Below are 27519 nucleotides of genomic sequence, written 5' to 3'. Positions count from 1 at the left end.
GCAGTTATACCAGTGGTTCTCAAACTAGGGCCGCCACTTGTTCAGGGAAAGCCCCTGGCGGGCCGGGCCGGTTTGTTTACCTGCCGCGTCCGCAGGTTTGGCCGATCGTGGCTCCCAGTGGCCGCAATTCGCTGCTCCAGGCCAATGGGGGCTGCAGGAAGCGGCGCAGGCCGAGGGACGTGCTGGCCGCCCTTCCCGCAGCCCCCATTGGCCTGGAGCAGCGAATTGCGGCCACTGGGAGCCACGATCGGCCAAACCTGCGGATGCGGCAGGTAAACAAACCGGCCCGACCCGCCAGGGGCTTTCTCTGAACAAACAAAAAGAAAAGGAGTACTTGTGGCACCTTAGAGACTAACAAATTTATTAGAGCATAAGCTTTCGTGAGCTACAGCTCACTTCATCGGATGCATCCGATGAAGTGAGCTGTAGCTCACGAAAGCTTATGCTCTAATAAATTTGTTAGTCTCTAAGGTGCCACAAGTACTCCTTTTCTTTTTGCGAATACAGACTAACAGGGCTGCTACTCTGAAATCTGAACAAACAGCGGCCCTAGTTTGAGAACCACGGAGTTACACTGTATACAGGTGGACTAACTAAAAAGTCAGTATTTATCTTACTGTGGCTGAGATTGGTTCACTGCAAGGTATAGGAAAATGTCACAACTTACTCCAATGAAGTAACTAGCTCAATTCATGTTTTGTTTTTGTTCATATATTCAGATATTTTAAGGCCAGAGGAGGCCATTATGATGATCTAGGCTGACCTCCTCCATAATATAGGCCATAGAACCTCTCCCGGAAATGTCTTCATCAAGCTCATAATGTCTGTTTGAGCTATAACTTATCTTTTATTAAGACATCCAATTTTGATTTAAAGACTGCAAGTGTTTGTAATGAACCACATCCCCAGGTAAGGTGTTCTAATGATTAACTGTCCTCAGTCTTCAAAATTTGCACCTTATTTCTGGTCCAAATTTGTTTAGTTTCAGATCCAACCATTGGATCTTATTATGCCCTTTTCTGCTAAATAAAAGAGTAGTCTACTATCATAAATCTCTTCCCAATGTAGGAACTTGCAGACCATGATCAACTCACTTCTTAAGCTTCTCTTAGATCAACTAAACAGAGTGATTTCAGAGTAGCAGCCATGTTAGTCTGTATTCGCAAAAAGAAAAGGAGTACCCGTGGCACCTTAGAGACTAACAAATTTATTAGAGCATAAGCTTTCGTGAGCTACAGCTCACTTCATCGGATGCATCCGATGAAGTGAGCTGTAGCTCACGAAAGTTTATGCTCTAATAAATTTGTTAGTCTCTAAGGTGCCACGGGTACTCCTTTTCTTTTTTTGTAAACAGAGTGAGCTTCTTAAGTCTCTCAGTATAAGCTATTTTTCAAGACCTCGACTCATTCTTGCAGCTTTGTTCTGAACCCTTTCAAATGTGTCAACATGATTTCAGAAGTGTTGACACCAAACTGGACACCATATTCCAGTAATGGTCTCACTAATACTGTATTCAGAGGTAATAATACCTCCCTAACACTACTTGACATTCCCCTAACACTACTAGACATTCCCCTGCTTATACGTTCAAGGACAACATTCACCTTCTTAGCTACAGTATTGCACTGGAAGCTCATGTTCAACTGGTTATCTACCATGATTGCTAACTCCTTTTCAGAGTATGACCTACATTCTTTTATTTGTAGACATATGACCTTGCATTTGGCTGTGTTAAAATGTGTGCTGTTCAAACGAGCCCAACTTATTACCAAATGATCCGGGTTGGTTTGTATAACTGACTTATCCCCTTCATTATTTACCATTCCACCAATTTTTATGTTACCTGAAAAGTTTATTATCAATGATTTTATATTTTCTTCCACATCAATTAAGATAATTGGTCCGATTATAAGATAAGCGCTGGTCCGAGAACAGATCCCTTGTGGGACCCTTATAGAAACTCTCCCAATGGATCACAATTCTCTGTTTACGATGGTTGTTTGAGATCTATTACTGATCTAGTTTTTAATCCACTTAATATGGACTGCATTAGTTTTATATAGATCTAATTTTTTATCATAATGTCATGCAGAACTAAGTCAAATGCCTTACAGTAGTCTAAGTATATTACATCAATGCACTTACCTTTATCAACTTGTGATATCATTAAAAAAACGGCATCAAGCTTGTTTGACAAGATCTGTTTTCCAAAAAAATCATGTTGATTAGCTTTAATTCCACTACCATTTTTAGTTCTTTACTGATTGCATCCCATATCAGCCATTCCATGATTTTCCTGAGATTGATGCTTCTAGTTTCCCAGGTCGTCCTATTTACTCTTTCTAAATATTTGCACAACATTGGCATTTTCCAGTCCTCTGGACCTTTGCTAGTGTTTGAAGATTTCTTAAAAATCAACATTGTTACTTCAGAGAGGGCCTTAGCCAGTTCCATTAATACTCTTGGGTGCAAGTTCTCATCCTACAACTTTAAAAATGTTTTACTTCAATACTTGTTTTTTAACATCATCTCTAGTTGTTGATGGAATACAAAGCATTTCATTACCACTATGAAATATTACATTGTTCTGCTTCTTTCCTAACACAGAACAGAAATATTTGTTGAATATTTCTCTCTTTTCTGCATAATGTTATCATCCCTGTAAATCGGAACAAAAATCAGACCTATAAGATTGCTAGGATTTTATTTGTTCCTGATAGATTTAAGCAATTCCTTCTTTATTTGTGCCATTGTGTTTTTTGCATCTGACTCAGGATTGAAAGCTTTTTTCCAGCCATCACCTGAGGATATAGCTACTTTCAACCAGTCCTAGCACCTGGTTTCCCAGTTCTCAGGATACTCCAAAGGAAGGATACCTCTTTCTGAGCACTTGAGAGTGAACACTGGAAAATCAGTGAGTAAATTTGCTTCATGAAAAGGGACTTGCAACAAACAGCCAGATGCTTATTGGCAACTCCTGCTTATAACTGGGGCCATATCCTGCATTCTTTTATCGGACAAAATTGCCATGGGCTTAAATGGGAGTTTTGCCTGCAAAAGGGCTGTAGAGTTTGGGTTTCAAAATATACAGTTCTGGCATTACAAGTTCCTGTCTGTTACATTTAACTAGCTGAATCCTTTTGCTGTCCATGAAGTTAGAACATAGATGATAAACACCTAAAATGAAAAAAATATAAAGTAGCAAACATTGGCAGTGTCTGCCTTTTGTGTTCTAAGTCATTAATGAGCTAATATTTGTCAGTGCTTTGGAGAAATGAAGCCTTGGAGAATTGATATTCTTATTCTTATTGCTGTAAAGTCCAGTCTAAGTTTGGCCATTTTTCATTTCAGCCATTTTTCCAGTGCACTTCTAGCAGGTCCAAATATAGGTGACTCCAGGCTTAGCAAATTAACCAGATACATTTTATCTTAAATATTTTTGTAGGGCTTTTGTTTGATATGAGACTGAAGAATTAAAATTTACAGCGAGGTGCTTCTGACTTCAAGCTTCATCGTTTGTCTTTCTAATGCCCTGATGCAAACAGGATTCACACATTCAGCAAGTTTTTTTCTCTCTTGAGAACACAAAGTATCCGTGGCAGGCTGCAGAAATGATCATGTTTGGTGAAAGAAAACCCAGAATCTATTATTTTTCAACTTCTTTTGTTTGAATCCTGCTTCTGACTTGTTTTATATTTCCACTGAAGAACAAGTGCCCCCTCTGGTGGCCTCGTGAAATATAGCAACATGCCAGGTGCAAGCATATAAAAACACAGGGAGGGCTCAGCCCAAGTCTTTGATACTCACTGTGCATTGCTGTGAATCTTGGAAATTTGGCTGCCCTGCTGATTTCACACAGCAACTCAAGGTACTAATGCAAGAGCAAGAGCTATACCTTAGGGGCTGAGGAGGGTTGCACTTCTGTGCCGTCCAAAGAAGAGAGCTACAGAAAGTTTTGGAGTACTTGTGGCACCTTAGAGACTAACAAATTTATTTGAGCATAAGCTTTCGTGAGCTACAGCTCACTTCATCGGATGCATTCAGAAAGTTTTGTACACAAAGCAAAACAGGCAAAATGTGGCTTTGTGCCAGTAAGCAAGAGAAAATTCCTTTAAGCCAGTATGGTTTGGTGAGTTCTCAAATGTAATGAATGAACCTCAGAAGGTTTGGGTTGGAGAAGCACTTCAAAGGCGAGAAGCCAATTCTCCTTCATTCTGCTAAGGTGGCTGGGTCATTAGAGGTAGCACTGCAGGAGGGGGAAACATAACACAAGATCCTGATGGTAAGAGTAATGGTTAACGCCCTGGTCTGGTCTGGCACTTAAACGTTTTCCCTGCCTCAGTCTCTGAGAAAAGCAAAGCCCTCACCCACATAGCCCTGGTGGCAAAGCCCTAGTGTAAATGGAGTTATATAGAGATGCAGTTTATTTAGCTGGTGGAACTGCTACAAGCTATATTGGCAAAATAATGCTTTTGCTGGAGTAAACTAGATGCCCACTAGGAGGAGGGTTTGCCAGAATCATTATACTGGTATATTTCTCCTGGCAAACCCCTTTCTAGTGTAGAGAAAGCCTTAGCCATGTACTGTACCCCCTTTATGGAAAAGTCCTCTAGAAATCCATATGGCTCTTCAGAAATTAATTCTTTAGTATTAGGAGTAATGTCTGTATTGCAGCAGCACCTAGAGGCCTTAGTCCAGGATCGAGGCTTAAAGTTAAGCATCTGCTTCAAGTCTTTGCTGTCTCCTACGAGGTGCCCCGCAAACAGTGATTTGCAGTCCCAATTGGATAGATAATGCCTTGCATGATGAAATCCGACAAGGTGGGGAATTTGGGTTAAGTGCAGAGAGACATTTCTAACAAATGGGAAGGATTCTTACTTTTGAGGGAAGGGGATTGTAAATGTAGCTTTGCTTTGTACCATTCTTGGCTACTTGCTTGTTTCTTTTTGCTTAGTGTATTTAGCCAACTAGGATTAAATTCCATTTCAGGGTTTTGATTTAGATTCATCTCTAATATGTAGCCCAATACCCAATTTTGTACATTGTCTTACCTTGCAAAGGGTGAGATCAGATGCATTTTGCTTGTACAATTGCCTCTCTATCTCGGCTCTGGCAAGGGACTTGGGGAAACCTATACCTGCCCTAATGCATATATACCTAGTGTACTGCATTTATGGCCCTATAATTGTCATCATCCCAGTCATTGACCTGAAAAAATTGCATGAGTGTGCTACATCCTAGTTGCAAATGATTTGGTTAGATACTCGGATGATTCATTTAATTGCAGCTATATGGAGGCTCTGCTGAGAGGTCTGGGGAACGCTGCTCTGTTAAGGTTCCTGTTGTAGTCAATGGAGTGGGTGGATCTGGAGCATCTCTTCTCCCGGTTTCAAACACCAGAGGGACACAAACACACCCACAGCAAACTAGTTTACGTATTCAAGTTTGTATTCACAGAATGTTGTTTTCTGCATTATTTAACCAGTTCATTGTCTCTCAGGCATAGATAATGAACCAAGTAAATAATGCAAAAAAGCAAAACCGAAACTCTCCAAATCATTCTGTGAATACTAGCTTGAATACATAAACGAGGTTGTTTTGGGCATATTTGTACCCCTACTGTACTGTGAAATAGGGATATCTACTTCTCTGTAGCTCACGAAAGCTTATGCTCTAATAAATTTGTTAGTCTCTAAGGTGCCACAAGTACTCCTTTTCTTTCTGCTTCTCTATACTATTAAGTATTCTGTATACTCGCATCCCATCACAAAATCGTGTATATAATGGAACTGTATGTGTTTTAACACAAGAAGAGGTGGCAGGTTAAAGCCTATTTAGTGTCTCATTGCTAGGGATGTTCGTGCCAGTTTGGATTCAATAAAACACTCTTCAGCCAAACCTTCTCTTAAAACTCAAACACTTCCAAAGCTGGTAAAGGTTTGTTTAGCTTTCTTTCTTCATTATTTGTTGTTGCACATTCAGATGCTGACTGGGATCAAATGAGGAAGGGACAGAGCTCTGCAGGAGAGATTGAACGTGTGGAATTTCCACATGGGAATTTCTGGAAAGCCCAGGCAAACTCCTATCATTGTTGTGAGCCTTCTAGCTCAGATTTTCAGGTCCTGCTGATTCAATTTTCTTTAACTTCACCCATTGATCAACAGGATCTTTGCACTGACTTCAGAGGTTACTGAATCGAGACTCAGGCAAACATCTGAACCAGCTATAATTCTAAGAGGCAATGTTTAGTTAAACAAACAATGCAGAGTCACTTATTAGGGGAACAGGCAGTTTGAATAATTCAGACAAGATTTTCTGAAGTACGCAGGACAATAGTGGGTGGAACTTTTTGGCCAAAAGCCTTTTTTTCTCTGAAAAACGCAGATTGGGTTGACTGAAACATTTCCCAAATTTGTGTTGAATTTGCCAAATTATTTTGGTTGAAAACAAAGCAAAACCAAAAAAATTCAGCACAGTTTTTTTTGAAATTTCCCTTTGATATTATTTGTTTAAAAAATTAAGTGAAAAATGCTCAATATAGAAATGAAAGGTTTCATTTCACCCCAAATAATTTTTTTCCTGACTTTTGGATGAGCTGAAAATTTCAAAAATTCAATTTTTGGTTTGACCAAAACAACCGTGTATGTATGTATATATAGTGATTTTTTTGTACATTTAATTGTTTTAAGGAATTACCAACAAACCAAAAAATCTCTTATTCACTCCAAGCTCTACTCAAGATCCATAATAGTAGCTAGACTTTTACAGCTCAATTCCTATTTAGGCACTTCAATAAAGTGTGTGAATTTTCAAAAGTGTTTTTGAGAACACAGGAGCTAATGCCTCTTGAGTGCTTTGAAAATGTAGCGGCTTCATTCATTAGAATTCTTGGGAAACTGAAACTGCAAATACATTCAAACTAGGCTCTTATTGTGTTTTGGATTCAAAAACTTACCAGTCCAAAAATTTACCATTCTTTGTCTTCTATGCAGCTTTCCAGCCTCTTCTCTTCACTAGTTGACTTGCAGATTGGTAAGTGGTTCTGATTTCTTGCATAAAATGGTCTCCGTACATTATATTGTGATTGTGGACCTGATTCAGCAAGGTACTTGGGACATATCTGAATTCAGATCCTACCTACTTCAGTGGGACTACTCATATGGGTCTGTATTACTTCAGCTGCACTCAATGCAAGTGTGATTTCTGTTGCTTGCATTCTCAGAACACCAATTTAATTGTCATTTTCTGTGACCATTTGAGGTCATAATTTGGCTTCTGTGACCATTTGGCCATATAATTGCATAGGTCTCAGGGTCAAATCTTGCCCTGATTTACACCCTGTACCATCCAATTCATTGGGATTGTATAAGATGTAAAACAGATTGTAGCTTATATGATCAAACTGATATTGTCCACCTCTAACTTCCATGAATCTGTGTTCTATTCATGATAACAGGGTCCTACCCTAAAAGGTTTGGTACAAGCCTAAAATTTTAATTTATAAAACAAAAAGTCACTCATCATAATGTTCTGGGTATACACCTCAGATCCCACAAATTACCATCACTTTAGTTCAATGGCATCACTGCTTGAGAAAATCAGGATATACAGCCTGAGGGCTACTTATATGGCAATAATATATGGACTACCAAATAATTCAGTTGCATAGGGGTTAGCAAAATATTTTAAAACTAATTGCAAAAAATTTAACATGCTCAAGAATTGGTCTTAGGACCACTTTTATTCAATATTTCTGGTAATGTCTTTGGCACAGAAAGAAGCTAATGAAATGGGCTGGTAATATCAAGTTGGGGTCATGGTCAATACAGAGGAGGATCAGAATATTATACAGGGATATCTGGCTGAAATTGAAGCCTGGAATGATAGAAAGCGGGAAGCAGCAGAGGAGGAGAGAGACCTCGGTTTGGGTTGATCATGACGTGACTTTGAGCCATCAATGTGATGCACCTGTGCAAAAGCCAAATGTGGTCCTTGGAAGTATTAGGCAAGGCATTTCAAGTAGAGATATAGAAGTATTAATGCCATTGTACAAGGCATTGGTAAGTCCACATCTGGAATACTATGCATAGTTCTGGTCACCCAAGTTCAGGAAACATAAATGTAAACTGGAACAGGTACAGAGAAGAGCTATTATGATGATCAGGGGAATGGGGAGCCTATTTTATGAGAGGAAACTGGAAGAGCTTGGCTTGTTTAGTTTAGCAAAAAAAAGGCTGAGAAGGGATATGATTGCTCCTTATAAATACATCAGGGAGGTAAATACCAGGGAGGGTTGAAGAGGTATTTAAGCTAATGGGCAGTGTTGGCACAAGAACAAATAGATATAATCTGGCCATGAACAAATTCAGGCTGGAAATTAGAAGAAGGTTTCTAACCATAGAGGGGTGAGGTTCTGGAACAGCCTCCTAATAGGAATTTGGGGGGCAAACAACATACTGGTAATTAGTTTTAAAAGAGAGCTGGACAAATTTATGAGTGTGATTTGTATGACAGGGGTCACTTGTGACGCTGGAGGGCAAGGCTCAGCAGCCCTGGGGCTCACTTCCAGTTAAAGTCTTATGTTCCTACAGCTCATGCTACAGGGTTTCAGTTGGCCACGAGCAGGGATCAGGAAGGGATCCCTTCCCCCTCCCACCACCACCACCATCATCATATTCTGGGAGTTTTTTTATGTTTTCCCTCTGAAGCATCAGCAATAGCCATGGCTGAAGATGGGACACTAGGCAGGGTGGGCCAGATCTCTGAGGTGGCACTGGGCATTCTCTCTTTCACGTGCTTGACTGACTGGTTCTTGCTCACATTCTCAGGGTCTAACTGATCATCATGTGTGGGGTCATGAAGGAGTTTTTCCGTCAAGCAGATTGGCAGTGGTCTGGTGGGGCAGGGGTTTCTTTCTTCTGCAGCATGTAAATGCGGATCACTTGCCAGGATTACCTGGGTATATCTCACTTAATTATTTCTCAAATACTGCAGGGGCCTCAGACACTGGTGTACCTCGGTCCCTCCTATGCTCTTCCTGCAATACATAATAGTCTAGTCTCCTGTGAGCTGTAATAGTTTGGTCTCATTTTGGTTGTTGGATTTAGAGTGCTGGGGCTGGGTGGTGTTGGTGGCCTGCAGTATACAGGAGGTCAGACTAGATGATCTAGTGGTTCCTTCTGGCCTTAAACTCTATGACTCTAATATCATCCCAGAGCAGAAGTGGAAATTAGTGTTGATGGTTGAACTGGCCTGAGCAGAATAATGACATTTAGTGGGAGCTAACCAGATGGCACTATAGCCACTTCTGTCTTCCTGTACCAGTGCCTCTGTTTGGAGCATGATCTTTGTTGTTGGTTGGAAGTTGCAGGAATAACAAACCTATCTAGAAAAACAGGAGGACTTGTGGCACCTTGGAGACTAACAAATTTATTTGAGCATAAGCTTTCGTGGGCTACAGCTCACTTCATCGGATGCATGTGGTGGAAAATGCAGTGGGGAGATTTTATATACACAGAGAACATGAAACAATGGGTGTTACCATACACACTGTAACGAGAGCGATCAGGTAAGGTGAGCTATTACCAGCAGGAGAGCGGGGGGGGGGGACCTTTGTAGTGATAATCAAGATGGGCCATTTCCAGCAGTTGACAAGAACATCTGAGGAACAGTGGGGGGGGGGGGAATAAACATGGGGAAATAGCTTTACTTTGTGCAGTGACACATCCACTCCCAGTCTTTATTCAAGCCTAATTTAATGGTGTCCAGTTTGCAAATTAATTCCAATTCAGCAGTCTCTCGTTGGAGTCTCTTTCTGAATTTTTGTTGTTGTAATATTGCTACTTTTAGGTCTGTAATCGAGTGACCGGAGAGATTGAAGTGTTCTCTGACTGGTTTTTGAATGTTATAATTTTTGACGTCTGATTTGTGTCCATTTATTCTTTTGCATAGAGACTGTCCAGTTTGGCCAATGTACATGGCAGAGGCACATTGCTGGCACATGATGGCATATATCACATTGGTAGATGTGCAGGTGAATGAGCCTTTGATAGTGTGGCTGATATGATCAGGCCCTATGAAACCTATCTAGCTGTATGGTGCTAAGCAGAGCCTATGGGTCCAATAATGCATCCTATACTGGGTGTAAGGCTTTCCACAGTGAATCAACATTAACTCCAATGGGGCTAGTCACTGTATTAAACACTAGGCCGTGCAAGAAGTGTTTTTAGGATTGGTCTCAATAGCAGAACTTCCCCTCCCTCCCCGTCTTCCTTGCCCACCTCAGCCTCTATATTAAACTCAAATTCAGACCCAATTGACACCATGTTGGAATTATTTTAAAGTGTGGTTAATTTAATTATTTTTATTTCTTTTACAATTGCTTTTCAAGGTTGCAGCTACTTCCGTCCAGGATCAGATGTGTAAGGGCCAAAATATCCTGGGTGAAGTCTGGGCTCCATCTGGAGTTTTGCCATTGACTAAAATGGGGCCAGGATTTCACCCCAGGAGAATAGCTTTTTCCATGTTATTTTCAGATGAACTGGAAACAGAAAGTGACAGAAATCTAGCAAGAAAGCCCATCCAAGCTAGATCAATAGCTCAGTTAAGCAGTCCCAAAAGTTTCTGAGAACTTGAGTAAAGTTTGGATACCATGTGGCTACCTTGGTTCTTATTTGCGATAAGCTTTGGCTTTGCCCAGCACTCATCTCAATACCTACAGCCCAGCAAAGTTACCGTGCAGTTCATTGAAGAGACAAGGTGGATGAGGTAATATCTTTTACGGGACCTACTTCTGCTGGTGAGAGAGACAAGCTTTAGAGCTTACACAGGGCTCTTTTTCAGGTCTGAGAAATATACTCAGAGTTTCATAGCTAAATACAAGATGGAACAGATTGTTTAGCATAAACAGTTATCACATGTTTCAAGGGACCATTCAAGATTAAGTGGCCCTGCTAAAACCCCTCCAGTCAGAGGGAGGAAAAGAAGTGTAGGGGAAGGCAACTGTGGGGGTTGTTAGTGGTAATAGATTGTTGTAATAATCCATAAATCCAGTGTCTCTATTCAGTCCATAACTTTAAGTGTCTAGAAAAGTTATGAATTTAGCATGACACTAAACTGGGAGGAGAGGTAGATACGCTGGAGGGTAGGGATAGGATACAGAAGGACCTAGAAAAAGTAGAGGATTGGGCCAAAAGACATCTGATGAGGCTCAACAAGGACAAGTGCAGAGTCCTGCACTTAGGATGGAAGAATCCCATGCACTGCTACAGAGTAGGGACGGAGCAGCTTCGCAGCAGTTCTGCAGAAAAGGACATAGCGGTTACAGTGGATTAGAAGCTGGATATGAGTCAACAATGCGCCCTGGTTGCTAAGAAGGCTAATGACATTTGGGCTGTATAAGTAGGAGCATTGCTGGCAGATTGAGGGATGTGATCACTCTCCTCTATTCGGCATTGGTGAGGCCTCATCTGGAGTACTCTGTCAAGTTTTGGGCCCCATATTACAAGAAGGATGTGGAAAAATTGGAAAGAGTCCAGCAGAAGGCAACCAAAATGATTAGGGGGCTGGAGCACAAGACTTCTGAGGATAGGCTGAGGGAACTGGGATTATTTTAGTCTGCAGAATAGAAGAATGGGGGGGGGGATATGATAGCTGCTTTCAGCTACCTGAAAGGGGGGTCCAAAGGGGATGGATCTAGACTGTTCTCAGTGGTAGCAGATGACAGAACAAGAAGTAATGGTCTCAATTTGCAGTGGGGGAAGTTTAGGTTGGATATTAGGAAAAACTTTTTCAGTAGGAGGGTGGTGAAGCACTGGAATGGGTTACCTAGGGAGCTGGTGGATTTTCCTTCCTTATAGGTTTTGAAGGCCTGGCCTGACAAAGCCTTGGCTGGGATGATTTAGTTGGGGATTGGTCCTGCTTTGAGCAGGGGGTTGGACTAGATGACCTCCTGAGTTCCCTTCCATCCCTTATATTCTATAATCCTATGCCAGGTTCATCTTTTGAAACTGTTGAGCAGGTTTCCTTTGTGGATGAGGATTGATAGGTCAGATATAGAGTGATCAGTTTGTGAAAAGTGTTCACCCACAAATGATGTGTTTTTTGTCTTCTATCATTTTCCTGTGTGAGTTCATTTGAGATTATAGTAATTGTCTGGTTTCACCCACCTACTTGTTATTGGGGCAGTTAGTGCATTGGCTGAGGTACACCATGTGTTATGTTAGGCCTGTGTAGGACCCATGGATCTTGAAAGATGTGGTGGGTGGAGCTATGTCTGCAGTTTTTGCATCTTTTGTTCTGGCAGTGTCTGGTGCCACTTTGAGTTGGTGGGTCCTGGTCTGTGGGGAGCTTGCTTCCGATGATGAGCGTGGCAAGGTTGGGGGGTTGTTTGAAGGCCGAAAGAGGGAGTTCAGGAAAGATTTCTTTCAGGATGGAGTCCCCATTGAGTAGAGGTTATAGTTTTTTGATGAGACCCCATATGGGTTCCAGTGTGGGGTGGTAGGAGAAAACTAGGGGTGTTATTTCTGTATTGAAGTAGGTTCTCTTGCGGTATTTGGGTGGCCTGTTCCATGATGTGATCTAATTCTCTGTGATGGAGTATCCTTGTTTGGTGGAGGCAGTTTTGACTGTGTTAAATTGTATATTCTGGAGTTTCTCGTTGGAGCCTGTTCTGTGGTATCTGATCGCCTGGCTGTAGGTTACAGATTTCTTGGTGCCTTTGGGGTGGTTACTGGATCTAGGAAGGTAGGTGTGGTGATCTGTGGGTTTCTTGTATATTGTTGTCAGAAGCTGATTTTGGAAGTTGATGCTGGTGAGGAAGTATTCAAAAAAGAGTTTAATGGATGGGTGGTGGTTGCTGAAGTTGTGGTGGAAATCTATGAGGGAGTTTGTCGCCTGGAATCCATGTCGCTCAAGTGACAACCCATTTCCACTTGGAACATTAGTCACGGCTTGATCCACTGATCAAAACAGCATGACTGCCAGTGTTGGGACAGCTATTCTCTCAATAACAGAGCCTATTAAGCTAATGAATAAGAGGATATTGATCAGAAATCCACTAATTGATTGACTGGTCTCAGCAATGAAAAAACCTGGAGATGAAAACTGAACAGTTTAAAAAGATCATCTAAACCTCAAAGATGATTTGAAGCTTTAAAATTCAATCTCTGCCTATCAATTATAGTGTGTGTGGGGGGGGGGAGGATTGTACTACACAGAGGAAAGTTATTCTTTGAAAATTTGCATGCAGGATGTCTAATTTAATTTCATGTAATCGTCACATTTCAGTGACAAATGTCAGATCACTGCTTTTTTAAGTGTGTTAAGGTTTCCCGGCACTTACAAAGAACGAGCCCTCTGATTCAATAATATGATTAAATCAGCCAGTGTATCAGACTTTGTGCGTTAATTATGTGCTCAGATAAAAAAAATTGTTACTTTTGCTTTACTAAACCTATGGCTTGTTATGAATAATTAAAAAAATGGAATGGGAACACTTCTTAAATAAGAGATGTGGAAGCCAAATAGTTATTTAATGCTGAGGCAATGATAAAGAGAAAAACAAGTGTTATTTTGATGCAGGAATGTCATGTATCTGAGTGTGGGGGGGAGGGGAGTTATTGTCACATGTAGCTGGGAGAGTGTTGGGTAAATGAGAGATAAGATGGACACTCTAGGGAATCTGTAGCAGTTACTTCAATTTAATGAACTTGTAGTTAAGGCATTGGAGTGGGACCTAGGTGACCTGGGTTCTCCCAGCTCTGCCAGTCTTCTTTGGCGATGTTGGGCAAGTTGCTTAGGGGCAGGTTTTCACAAGTGCCCAGCCAGGAATTCCAAAGTGCTCTGCACTCATGGACAGGGTCAGATTTTGCCAAACAGCTCCAATTGCTCTCAGTGTGGGGAGGATTCTCTGTTGTTCCCAATGGGGACATGAAGCACACTTTTAAAAATCTGGACATAGCTGTAGGGTGCTGAGTCTTTCTGAAAATTGAGGCCTTAATGTCACTGCTCCTCATTTGTCGAATGGGAATGATACTGCCCTATCTCACAGGGGTGTTGGGAGGATTCCTTCTGTAATATCTGGGAGGTGCCCAGACCCTGTGTACTGGCCAACACCAAAGGTCCCCTGTTAAACCCTCTGTCCCCTGGCATGGCTGAATATAGGGACCATGCTTTATATTCAGGGCACATCTATAAATAGTTTATAAAGGGTCAATATGTGATTAGTAAATGGTTAGTCAGTTGTTAATGAGTGGCCATAATGTTTATAAAGGGTTAAATAATGTAGGAGACGATGATATTGCCACTTGTTAAGGTCCTTTTAAAAAGCTTAATAGATGACATTCTGCATTCAGGTTATTGATTTGTACTATGGAACAGGTCAATAGGTGCTTCTAACCTTCTCTATCACAATGTTATACATTATTATTATTTGTAATGTTGTTTTTATTGTGGTAGTGCCTAAGAGCCCTTGTCATGGACCAGGCCCTTGACAGAATGTATCCCTGTGTCCACACCCTACACACTATTGTAATAATCATTGTATAGAGTATGTTTTGTGAGATATCATTTAAAAACACACAATTTGTTGATCAGTAATATCATGGCAAAATGCAAGTAGCAGCATTATATGTGAAACTGTAGAATCATAGGGTTAGAAGGGACTGCAAAGGTTATCTAGTCTACCCCCTCTGCCAAGATTCAGGATTTGTTGTGTCTAAACCATCCAAGACAGATGGCTCACCAGCCTCCTTTTGAAAATGTCCAGTGAAGGAGCTTCCACAACCTTCCTAGGCAGTCTGTTCCATTGTCCTACTGTTCTTACAGTTAGGAAGTTTTTCCTGAGATTGAATCTAAATCTGCTCTGCTGTATTTTGAACCCATTGCCTCTTGTCCTGCCTTCTGTGGCAAGAGACAACTTTTCTCCATCTTTTTGTGACAATCTTTCAAGTATCTGAAGACCACTATCATGTCCCCTTTAATCTCCTCTTTTCCAAACTAAACATACCCAGTTCCTTCAGCCTTTGCTTATATGGCTTGCATTCCATCCTTTTGATCATCTTTGTCAGTTGCCTTTCTATACATTGGTGATCAAAATTGGAGACATTACTCCAGCTGAGGCCTAACCAAGTAGAGCAGTACTATCACCTTCCGTGACTTGCATGCTATGCCTGTGTTAATGCAACATAAAATTGCATTTGCTCTTTTTGCAACTGCATCACATTGCTGACTCATGTTGAGGCTGTGATCCACCACAACTCCCAGATCCTTCTTAGCACGCTGCTGCCAAACCAGTTATCCCCCATTCTGTATTTGTGCATTTGGTTTTTCTTCTGTAAGTGTAGCACCTTACATAGTTACTCTTTGTTTGTGGTAGTTTAACCACTTATGTATTCACCTAATGGTAGTTCCGCCAAGCCTGCATTTCTCTAGTTTACTTATAATGTCAGGGGGGATTGTGTCAAAAGCCTTGCTGAAATCAAGGTATATTATGCCCACCACATTTCCCCTATCCACCAAACAAGTTACCCTGTCAAAGAAGGAAATTAAGCTGGCTTGGCACAATTTGCTCTTGGGAAATCCATGTTGGCTGCTAGTGATCACCCCTTCATCCCCATGTATTCACAAATTGAATGTTTTATACATTGCTCTAATAGTTTCCCGGCTATAATAATGAAGTCAGGCTGTAGGGGCAGGATTTTAGAATTGAATTATAAGAATTAATGTATAATTTGATTTCATCCTGCTAGCCACCCCATTTGAATAGCATCCCTTCCCCTTTATTGTCTACGGTAAACATAAACTGAGATCACGACTAAAAGTATGTTTTCCAGAGAAGTCTAGGGTGTCCAGTTCTTTGGAGACAAAGGGCAAGCTGACATCTCAGCCAATTGTAAATGCTGCTGTCAGGCCATTACTTGCTAAATGGCCATTCTTTGGCAGGAAAGGGGATGGGGCAAAAAGAAATTTTAGCAAAGAAACGGCATGGAGTTCCCTTCCACACCAAGTGCTTGTCACCTTGCTTCCCTATTGGAAAGGGGGACTATCAAAAGAAGGGGCAGACAAACCTTTGCCTCCCTCTCTTTCTGTCCATCAATTCACTGCATGAGAAAGAACAAAGGAAGCAGCCATTAAACAAACAAAGGGGTCCTGAGCTAAGAAATTTGGCCAGCAAGACTGTTGAAAGCATGTGGTGAGAAAAACTCTGCTTTGAATTTAGTTTAAGTTAGGCACTAGTTGTGTTTTGTCTTTATTTTTCTTGTAACCATTTCTGACTTTTATGCCTCCATATGTGTATTCACTTAAAATTCATCTCTTTGTAGTTAATATATGTCTTTTATTGTTTTGTCTAATCCAGTGTTTGAATTGAAGCATTTGGGAAACTCCGTTTGGGGTAACAAGAAGCGTGTGTGGGAGTTCTATTAATAAAATGACAGATTTTATATACGTTTGTATTGTCCAGTAGAGGGCAGTACAGGACATATATTTGTTGGGGGAAATGCAGGATCGGGAGTGTGTTGTGGTCACCCTGCAATATAGCCCAGGCTGGTGAGAGCCAGAGTGTAACTCAATTATGGCTACAGTTGCACGCAGGCACTCAGGCTGTGCTTGCATGCTGGAAGGCTACTTATAAACAGCCTAGGTGGGAACATCTTGGGCCAAGGCATTGTAAGGCGCTCAAGGTTACAGGGCAGGGGTGACTCAGCTACTCATCAGTGTGGATTATACCCTTGGTATGTCACAGGCCTCTATTGTGCTTGGTGCTGTATAAACACAGAACAAAAAGATGGTCCCAGACCCAGTTTGTTGCAGTCCAAGATGTATAAGACAAGAGATGACAGAAGGACGTTGCATCTATTACGCATTTATTAACCCTGCATAGACCTTTTATATATTTCTTTTTATATAAAGTATGTGCTAGGATCTGGCTACTCAGACCTTCGCAGCAATTACTTAAAGACGCCTATTGAAACAAAGTCACCTTTCCTAAAAGATATTTAATAATTAAAGGGGGACGGAGGCTGGGGTAAAGGCAGGGAAGAATCTAACTCGTGCAATATTTTCCCTCCTGCACAATATCAGCTTGAAGGCTGAACTCTGGGCAGACGTTCTTTTTGCTTTCCTTTTTTAACTTCATCACTTTAAACTTTATTTGCTTGCTGAAGACAATGACTTCAGAAGACAAAGGATCCAGCCAGATCCTTATGTTCCTCAACCAGGTGTGCTCTCCTGCAGCACTTTCATAACATGGAGACTCAGCTCCTGAGAAATAATGAGCCAGGAAAAAGGAGTCTGGATTTGACATAATGATAAATGAGGTGAATATTTCCCCCCACCCCCACCCCAAGAAACCAAGATTGGTGCATAGAAAAAAGAAGGGGGGAAAAAAGACGTTTCTATTTTAATATGAAATATAAAACACCCATTGTACAAAAGTGGATTTTTTCGGAAGCAAAGAAGGAGTAAAGATAAAGGCTACAAGCAAATGAATGAGGAGAAGAAACTAAGATAATGCAGTCAATAATCAGTTCAAGGTACTGCATGATCTGCAGGGCCATTGGCCCAGCCCTAGGGGAGTTAAAGTTTCCCTATATGCATTTTAGTCTGCTCATTAGCATACTTTGCCTTTGAAACTCATCAGAGTGGCTCCAACTGGCTACAGTGACACCTGCTGGAGAGATGGGGTGGCCCAAGCTAATCGGTTCTCCATCTGCAAAACATAAGCTGGAAGCGCTGCTGGTTCCAGCAGTGTTTGGGTGCACTCCAGGCTGCTACCTGCGTAATGTGTCAGACCTTGGGAGACAGGCCAGTCCTTGCTTACAGACAGCCCCCTAACCTGAAGCAAATACTCACCAGCGACCACACACCACACAACAAAAACACCAACCCAGGAACCAAACCCTGCTACAAACCCCAGTGCCATCTCTGTCCACATATCTATTCAAGGGACATATCATAGGACCTAACCACATCAGCCACACCATCAAGGGCTCCTTCACCTGCACATCTTCCAATGTGATATATGTCGTCACGTGCCAGCAATGCCCCTCTGCCATGTACATTGGCCAAACTGGACAGTCTCTATGCAAAAGAATAAATGGACACAAAACTGACATCAGGAATTATAACATTCAAAAACCAGTAGGAGAACACTTCAATCTCTCTGGTTACTCAATAACAGACCTAAAAGTGGCAATTCTTCAGCAAAAAAAACTTCAAAAACAGACTCCAACCTGAAGCTGCAGAAGTGGAATTAATTTGCAAACTGGATACCATCAGATTAGGCCTGAATTGAGACTGGGAGTGGTTGGGTCATTACGAAACCTAAACTTAACTTCCCCAATACTAATTTCTCCCTACTATTACTCATACCTTCTTGTCAACTGTCTGTAATGGGCCACTCTCTTATCACTTGAAAAGTTATTTTTCCTCCTTTGGTATCCTGCTGTTAATTGATTTATCTTGTTAGACTGACCTCACACTTGGTAAAGCAACCCCCATCCATTCATGTTTATATGTGATCCTGTATTTTCACTCCATGCATCCGATGACGTGGGTTCTAGCTCACGAAAGCTTATGCCCAAATAAATTTGTTAGTCTCTAAGGTGCCACAAGAACTCCTCGTTGTTCTTCTTTCTTACTGCCCTCTAAGATTGGAACAATTATTATTTGTCCATCAGTAGTGTTTAAAGGCCCTAATTGGGATCAGGGCCCTATTGTAATAAGTGCTTTGTCTACAAATAGTAAGAGACAGTCCTGCTCTGATAAGCTCACAGCTATTTTATAATATCACATAAATAATTGCATTTTTAATACAAGGGGCCACAAAGATATTAAACTTAATTCAATGAGGTTTGTCCAGGATATTGTCATGTGTCACAAGGGGAGGGGCGGGGAAGCAAATGAATAACAGGACCTGAGAAACTGACTGTCTACAGGCACTGCAGGTGTGATTCAGAAAGATATTTAGACATCTAAATCCATTGACTTCAGTGGGAGATGGGCACCTAAGAATCCCACCCTGAGGGTATAAAATAGTGCAATGAAATGTGAAGCAACCACAGAACAGTGGGATCATCCAAATTATATTAACAAAAAGAAAAGGAGTACTTGTGGCACCTTAGAGACTAACAAATTTATTAGAGCATAAGCTTTCGTGAGCTACAGCTCACTTCATCGGATGCATTTGGTGGAAAAAACAGAGGAGAGATTTAAATTTGTTAGTCTCTAAGGTGCCACAAGTACTCCTTTTCTTTTTGCGAATACAGACTAATACGGCTGCTACTCTGAAACCTGCCAAATTATATTGGGGCACTGGAAATTTTCAATGCTGTGAATGGATGGATTCACAATATCCTGGACAAAGTCCCCTCAAGGGCACCACAGCATGAAGTGGCTTCCAATTCTAGCTGCTTAGGGGATCTGCAAGACTTAGCACTGTTGCCTGATCCAGATTTCTGATTCACTCCAGCCCTCTCAAGTGAAGCAGTAAAGGAAAGGTAGCCAGAATGTTGCAATGAACATGTTACTCTGTCTCTGTGTGTGTGTGTGTGTGTGTGTGTGTGTGTGTGTGTGTGTGTGTGTGTGTGCGTGTGTGTGTGCGCGTGCGCGCAGGAGCACCACTTCCATCTATTGGATAGCCTCAGACCAGCTCATTTATGTGTTACTGGCCTTACAAAGCTAACAAAGAATACTTGTACTTTTATAGGATTAGGAAGATCTATATGCGATGCAAACTGCTGTCATGACATCCCAAATGGCCCCAGTGTGCAGCAGAGTGGCAACCCTGAAGAAAGGATATTTTACAACACTATCTTTCCTTTAATATTATTTTCTCCTCTTTCCTTCCATGCTCTTTTAGACAGGACTGATTACTATGAATACAGCGATGAGTATGTTGTACCAAAAGAGAACACCGCCGCCACAGACAGAGAATACCTCACATATCCCGACTGGTTCTACGAATACTTTGGCTACAATGGTATTAAAATAGGTGTTAGCAATGCAACATTTTTAAAGTACATTGGGAGGTGTCAGGGGTAGAAAACCCCAACCCACCATTCCAGTTCTAAGTGTGGCAAATCTTATTGTCTCACTCCCCATCTTACCTTATCTGCCAGCGTCCTCTCAGAATGTCTGAATCAAAGGAATTAGTTAGGAGGGTTTGCCTGCAATGTTCTCCTTTGTATTCCTCTTGTAAGGAGTCCGTGTTTTATCTCTTGCTTTTGCAGAACGGATTCTGATCATGCAGAACATTTCTGATTGCTACTACAAAAAGCCCCAGCTTATTTGTCTATAGACACTGTGAGATGTAATTACTGCTTTCATGGAATGTATGTTCTGTGACCAAATGTAGAGCAAATGTTTTTTCTTAGTCACATGTTATTTTCTATACTTCAGTATAGCGAGAAAGTACCTTGAGCCAGCTTCTTGGCATCACTTCCGATGGTGGATAGCCCCTGGGGACATATATCCAACCAGGTGTAGTTTGAAGTAGAACTGAGGTCTACACCAGAAACTTAAAAAGCTCCCAGATATCCCCAGGGTCAGAGGGTAGAAAGATAGCAACACTTGGTGGTGGGGGCAGCTCAGGAGGGCAGCCCGGGGGCGCCACAGGTGCTGGGGGTGTGTGGCCTAGGGAGCGCTGTGGGTGCTCGGGGGGGGGGAGGTCATGGCTGGGGGGGTGCAGGTATTGGGGGGAGGGTTGCAGCCCAGGGAGTTGCAGATGCCGGGGGAGATACAGCTTGGGGGGGTGTCGCAGCCTGGGGGGGGTGTCACGGGTGGGGGGTGGGGGGGCTGGGGCAGGCTCCTGGAAGCAGCAACCCCAGCTCCTAGCTCCACGCTCCACATGTTGCCTCCGTCTTGCCCCAAGCCCCAGTTCTGCAGTTTCCATTGGCTAGGAACCGCAGCCAATGGGAGCTGCAGGGGCGGTGCCTGCAAGCAGAGGTAGCATGTGGAGCTAGGAGCTGAGGGAGGGGAGTTCCTGTCATCCTTCTGGGAACCCCCACCCCAGGTAAGCACCACCCCGCACCCCAATCCCCAGCCGTGAGTCTCCCCCACACCCAAACTCCTGCTTCTGGGTGCGGGGGGGCCGAGACTGCCCCAGCAGCATCCAGTGCACCTGGCCCAGGGGCAGCCCAAGCTGCTTAGCAGCCCCCGGGCCAGCCATTGCAGAAGTCACAGAGATCACAGAAAGTCACAGAATCCGTGACCTCTGTGACAAACATGGAGCCTTAATAATGATATATGGCATCTGTGCTTAGGAAGACAGCATCAGATTGCTCTGGAAGGGGAACCTGTCAACTTTAGAGCAGGGTCACATTTTGGGGGGCAATCTGACCTGGGGGTCCACCTGAAACCATGTTAATCTCAGAAGAACATGATCCAGAAACTGTCTATTATCTAAACACATGAGATTTGTTGAGATTCTTATGGCAACGTCAAGCTAAGAGCCTGGCAAAAAGTCGATACTGTAGGGTGTAAATAAAAAGTCTCCATGCTCTCCTGGTAGATCCATGCTCGTCCAAGCCTTGCAAGAATAATGGTGAGTGCAAAAGAAACAGAAATCGCTACACCTGCCTCTGCCCTATGCCGTATGCCGGGACTAGGTGTGAGAAAGGTAGGTAGGTGCTGTTTTCATAGTTTCATTATTATTAAAGGGAGGAAAAACGTCTAGCCAAAAAGCTCTAGAAAAATACATTGCCTTTGATTCACTTCTCAACAATCATCGGGTTGTGAAATAATCCAAAGGAACTGGTAAATGTGTGTCAGGTTTTGACTAGAGCTGGTCGACAATTCATTGTTGAAATGTTCTAAAGGAATGTGTTGATTCCATCAAAACTTTCAGAGAAAACCAGGCAGGTAGGTAGGCAGGCTGCCTGGCTTCTTGATAGCTCACCCACCCTCATGACTTCTTGGCAGGGCTTCTTGGCTGCCCAGTTGGCAAGTTGCTGGGGAGCCCAGGTAGCTGGCCAGCTCCTCAGGCTCTCAGGCAGGCAGCTGGTAAGCCACAAAATTCCATTTCAGTTCTTCTGAAATGGATTTTTGGTACCCTTTTCTTCCCATGAAAAATGTCAAGATATTTTGTTGTCGTTGTTGTTTCAATTCAGAATGGAAAAAGAAATCATAGTCTTGAAATTTTTCACAGGAAGGAAAATTCCATTTCTGGACAACTCTAGTTAACAGGCATCAGCACCCAAAGCTATAGCCAAAAATGGTGCAAGAGACTCAGTTGAAAGTACGTCTAGCCTGGCATCGATGGGACTCAGCACCTGTTCAGTGAATACATGTATAAAATGCAAGCTATTAATCTAATCTTGCTTTTCTGTTTTATCGGGCTCCACCACAGTGAAAAACGTGTGTGAAAGGAATAGCTGTCGTCAAGGAGACTGCCTTATAATGCTAACTCCACCTTATTCTCAGTGCGCTTGTAGACATCCCTACAAGCCACCATACTGCAACAAAGGTGAGAATAACAGCAGAAAAAAATCCTACGTGTTTGTATGTTCAGTTAGTGGGCATGGAGCCTGCACTATCTGCTCACCCCAGAGAGGTGGTCTATTCAGGGAGAGTCAATCTGGCAGGATAGTGCTGGGGAAAGCCTATGTTTCCTATTGAATAGTATGTGTTACGCATCCGCTCTCTGCCAGGCCCACCAAGGATGAGTCTGCTGCATCTCCCAGCTAGGGGAGTAAATCCCTTAGGGGAGTCAGTTACCACCGACCGGCTTCTAGCAGAATAATAGTGCTGTTTTATGATTTAAATGTTGACAGTATCTGCAGCTTGCAAACCAAACCCATGTAAAAATGGAGGCGTCTGTCTACAGCGGAGACTCAGATCAAAATTCTCCTGCCAGTGTGCTGAACCCTTCAGAGGGAGGTTCTGTGAAATAGGTATGTCGAGATTTGCCTTTTTTTCCCCAAGGGTGCAGAGAAGGTAATTATTACGCTGCATTTGTCCAAAGCAAGGTTCAAGCCTGCAATCAGATTCACTAGCGCAGCTCCTAGACCAGGAACCCAAGCACATATCCAGGGTAATCCTGGGCTCAGGAAGGTTTCAGAGGACTTCTTTAACCTATCGTCGGTTCTCTGCCCCTCCAAGTGACTAGCAAAAGGACGATCAAGTGTTAGCAACATTAACTCCCCACATTGCTCGGCAGGCACAACCAGTTGTTTGTAAGGTTTCTCAGGGCTTTTATCTTTCCCCCTGTGAGCTTTCCTGTACAATCTCCCTTCCTCTTCAAAAAAAATCTTTCCCAATTTCCTCTCTCTGGCGCCCCCTTCAGGATGTACCCACACATTTTGGGGTTCACCCAGGCCAGTAGGGTGTTTGGTCACTGTCTGCCTTGTAACCCTGGAGTGTTTTGTGACTGTGAAGCTTTGGTTCAGAACTCTGATCCCAACAACCAGAAAGCCCCCCGCACAGGACATCTAGGGTTACAAGACAGATGGTGACCAAACCCCTTACTGGCCTGGGTGAACCACAAATGTCACAAAAGGGTTCCCGGCTCTGATGTTCCCAAAACTGTGCTCCAGCCATTACCCACTTCTAGAAGAGTGTGACTGAATGAGGGTGTAGAGGCACACATTTGTAAGGGTAGGAGGGTGGGAATCGTAAATTCTCTATATATGTATATTAAAGGCTTCAGACCAGCTCCATGCAACAGACAGCCTTGTCATGAGCACTCCTCATTGCCATAATTCCTTCATTAACTTTTAACCCTCTCTTTCCTCTTGCTGGTATGTCCATCCTTCTAGCATGATACCAACTCTCTGATCAGGTCTATCCATCATACGGGCACCCTCTGCCATATACAGCTCAAGTGGCAGGTTGCTACAGGAACAGATTCTGACCAATTGCTGACTTTTTAATAATGGAAGCTCTCCAACGCTACTTTGCTGAGCTGTTTAGAGCATGAGGTCTCAACCTGGGAATGGCAAATAGGTTTCAGGGATTTGCAGTCATTTTCCTTTTCCTTATAGCTAGGTTGGAGTAGGGGGTCCTGAAACTTTTTTCCATTGTAACTTGGTGTCACAGTATTGATATGGTTGAGAATATGGAATAAGGTTCAATTATTCCCACCTCCCTCATCCAAGACTACATTTTGTCCAGTTGCTCGCTGGATCTTGCAACAGGCATGACATTAACCCATGTCATCCTTGGTGGGTGACACATCCACTGTCCAGGAAATGAGTGACAGGCAGGATCTTTTCATATCAGCATTGTCTTCTTGTAGGACCAGAGGACTGTTATGAACAGGATGGCCATGAATACAGAGGGAAAGTGAGTCAAACAAGATCTGGGAAGACATGCCTTCATTGGAATTCTAACCTGCTCTTGGACGAGAGTTATAATGCATTTATGGAGGATGCCGAATATTATGGCATCGGTGACCATAACTTCTGCAGGTAATCTACTGAAGCTACATATGCGGAGGTCTCCTCTCACAAAAAATGTGCAGAACCCCCAATAATTGCAGTGTGAGCAGCTCATATGGATCCATAGGGAAGTACAGGGAATCTCCAGGGGATGTAAAGCTGACATCACCTGCTCTTTGCAACCTGCCTTTGACATAATGAGGGTGACAAGGTGGGTGAGGCAAAACCTTTTATTGGACCAACTTCAGATGGTGACGTACACAGACTTTTCTTCAGCATCTGACATAGTGGACATTCTGGGGCACCCCTCTAAAGAGCTCTGATGCGTCTGTCCTAGAAGAGACCACTCTAATTTGCACTGACCTGGCCCCTAGCTACTCCCAGGATCAGGAGGGTGGAAAAGTGGAAGAGAGTCACCTATGCCACCCATCTCCTCAGGTGTGTTCCTTGTTAAAAATGAAAATAGCTTCTAGGGAAGCTTGGATCTTTACTTGGAGCATTTAGCTGCTCTGTTATGCACCCTTCAGTCCAACGGTTAACCTTTTTTCTTGGAGATTTCCTCACTCTGATTGGTGGATGTTGGAATCTGTTCCCTTCAGGAATCCAGATGGTGATGTAAAACCCTGGTGCTTCATCAAAACAGATAACAAGGTGAAATGGGACTCCTGTGATGTTTCGCCCTGCTCAGTAACAGGTAGAGTGGAGAATAACACTGAACCTGCTCAATGAGGCTCAGAGGTGTTAAGGGCTTTCTCTTTGCCCTTCCCCAGGTTCTTGTCCCGCAGACAGAAAACAGAAGACCAGAAATCCGAAGTGCAGACAATGCAATGTTTATTGGGGAAATCAAGCAAGCATATAAATAGCTCTGTATCCCACAGAGCCTTTCCCCTGTTCCCTTCCAGTTTCTTCGCAGGCATAATTATACCTATAGTGCACACCCTTGATCCCAACCCTTATAATTTATGTTGTGTTCTGTTATGGAGGGTCTTGGGTCTGCGGGCTTCAGAACCATCTCTTTTGTATCCCGTGGGAGGAGTAAGGTGTGAGGTTGTGCTTTGGTCAGGGTCAGGCATTTCTTTGGCTTTTAGTGTTTCTTATAACACCTCCCCCTGCATTCCCCTCGCCTCTCCCAACAGGTTGCTTGACCTTATCTCGGGAAAGCAGTTGAGACAGGTGTGCGCTTCAAGTGTGGGCTTGCATATTAAACTCCCACTCTAACCAACAACACTTTAATTTTATTTCTTATCTCTTTTTACCCCATCTGCTTGTGGGCAAATGTAACACACAGTGTCTTTGTTCACACAAGAATATAAAAATATCAAAAGTCAAATGGGCAAACAAGACCCCAAATTCTATCTCAGGCAAAACTTGCTCCTAAGCTTCCAAGAAGCCCTGACAGCAATCACCACTGCTGAACAGTGCTGTAGATGATCCTCCAAGTGGCTCCTACAGTAAGGATCTGGCAGGATTTCCGATGTTGCTCCCAAACCCAGTTCTCCCTTGTCATAGAGTCATAGAGTCATAGAATATCAGGGTTGGAAGGGACCCCAGAAGGTCATCTAGTCCAACCCCCTGCTCAAAGCAGGACCAAGTCCCAGTTAAATCATCCTAGCCAGGGCTTTCTCAAGCCTGACCTTAAAAACCTCTAAGGAAGGAGATTCTACCACCTCCCTAGGTAACGCATTCCAGTGTTTCACCACCCTCTTAGTGAAAAAGTTTTTCCTAATATCCAATCTAAACCTCCCCCATTGCAACTTGAGACCATTACTCCTCGTTCTGTCATCTGCTACCATTGAGAACAGTCTAGAGCCATCCTCTTTGAAACCTCCTTTCAGGTAGTTGAAAGCAGCTATCAAATCCCCCCTCATTCTTCTCTTCTGCAGACTAAACAATCCCAGCTCCCTCAGCCTCTCCTCATAAGTCATGTGCTCTAGACCCCTAATCATTTTTGTTGCCCTTCGCTGTACTCTTTCCAATTTATCCACATCCTTCTTGTAGTGTGGGGCCCAAAACTGGACACAGTACTCCAGATGAGGCCTCACCAGTGTCGAATAGAGGGGAACGATCACGTCCCTCGATCTGCTCGCTATGCCCCTACTTATACATCCCAAAATGCCATTGGCCTTCTTGGCAACAAGGGCACACTGCTGACTCATATCCAGCTTCTCGTCCACTGTCACCCCTAGGTCCTTTTCCGCAGAACTGCTGCCGAGCCATTCGGTCCCTAGTCTGTAGCGGTGCATTGGATTCTTCCATCCTAAGTGCAGGACCCTGCACTTATCCTTATTGAACCTCATTAGATTTCTTTTGGCCCAATCCTCCAATTTGTCTAGGTCCTTCTGTATCCTATCCCTCCCCTCCAGCCTATCTACCACTCCTCCCAGTTAGTATCATCCGCAAATTTGCTGAGAGTGCAATCCACACCATCCTCCAGATCATTTATGAAGATATTGAACAAAACGGGCCCCAGGACCGACCCCTGGGGCACTCCACTTGACACCGGCTGCCAACTAGACATGGAGCCATTGATCACTACCCGTTGAGCCCGACAATCTAGCCAGCTTTCTACCCACCTTATAGTGCATTCATCCGGCCCATACTTCCTTAACTTGCTGACAAGAATGCTGTGGGAGACCGTGTCAAAAGCTTTGCTAAAGTCAAGAAACAATACATCCACTGCTTTCCCTTCATCCACAGAACCAGTAATCTCATCATAAAAGGCGATTAGATTAGTCAGGCATGACCTTCCCTTGGTGAATCCATGCTGACTGTTCCTGATCACTTTCCTCTCCTCTAAGTGCTTCAGGATTGATTCTTTGAGGACCTGCTCCATGATTTTTCCAGGGACTGAGGTGAGGCTGACCGGCCTGTAGTTCCCAGGATCCTCCTTCTTCCCTTTTTTAAAGATGGGCACTACATTAGCCTTTTTCCAGTCATCCGGGACTTCCCCCGTTCGCCACGAGTTTTCAAAGATAATGGCCAAGGGCTCTGCAATCACAGCCGCCAATTCCTTCAGCACTCTCGGATGCAATTCGTCCGGCCCCATGGACTTGTGCACGTCCAGCTTTTCTAAATAGTCCCTAACCACCTCTATCTCTACAGAGGGCTGGCCATCTCTTCCCCATTTTGTGTTGCCCAGCAC

General features: G+C 43.1%; 1 protein-coding gene and 1 long non-coding RNA gene across 2 annotated transcripts in view; one reads left to right on the top strand and one right to left on the bottom strand.

The window, feature by feature from the left end:
* The window catches only part of HABP2 (hyaluronan binding protein 2), a 42277-nt gene that overhangs the window by 7822 nt on the left and 6936 nt on the right, over window positions 1–27519 (top strand). The window contains exons 2-8 of the mRNA XM_043519101.1: window positions 6993–7032; window positions 19862–19993; window positions 21512–21619; window positions 22349–22465; window positions 22773–22892; window positions 24236–24407; window positions 24977–25071. Coding sequence (XP_043375036.1) covers window positions 6993–7032; window positions 19862–19993; window positions 21512–21619; window positions 22349–22465; window positions 22773–22892; window positions 24236–24407; window positions 24977–25071 — 784 coding nt within the window. The remainder of the gene's footprint in view (window positions 1–6992; window positions 7033–19861; window positions 19994–21511; window positions 21620–22348; window positions 22466–22772; window positions 22893–24235; window positions 24408–24976; window positions 25072–27519) is intronic.
* Window positions 14505–19211, bottom strand: LOC122461077. The gene is made up of 3 exons (XR_006282793.1): window positions 19201–19211; window positions 16628–16638; window positions 14505–14637 (listed from the first exon to the last, which is right to left on the bottom strand). It is a non-coding gene; the product is annotated as an uncharacterized LOC122461077 (long non-coding RNA).

Source organism: Dermochelys coriacea, chromosome 7 (assembly GCF_009764565.3).
Source record: "Dermochelys coriacea isolate rDerCor1 chromosome 7, rDerCor1.pri.v4, whole genome shotgun sequence".
In the NCBI taxonomy this organism is placed as follows: Eukaryota; Metazoa; Chordata; order Testudines; family Dermochelyidae; genus Dermochelys; species Dermochelys coriacea.
This window is presented reverse-complemented; position numbering and strand designations above follow the sequence as displayed.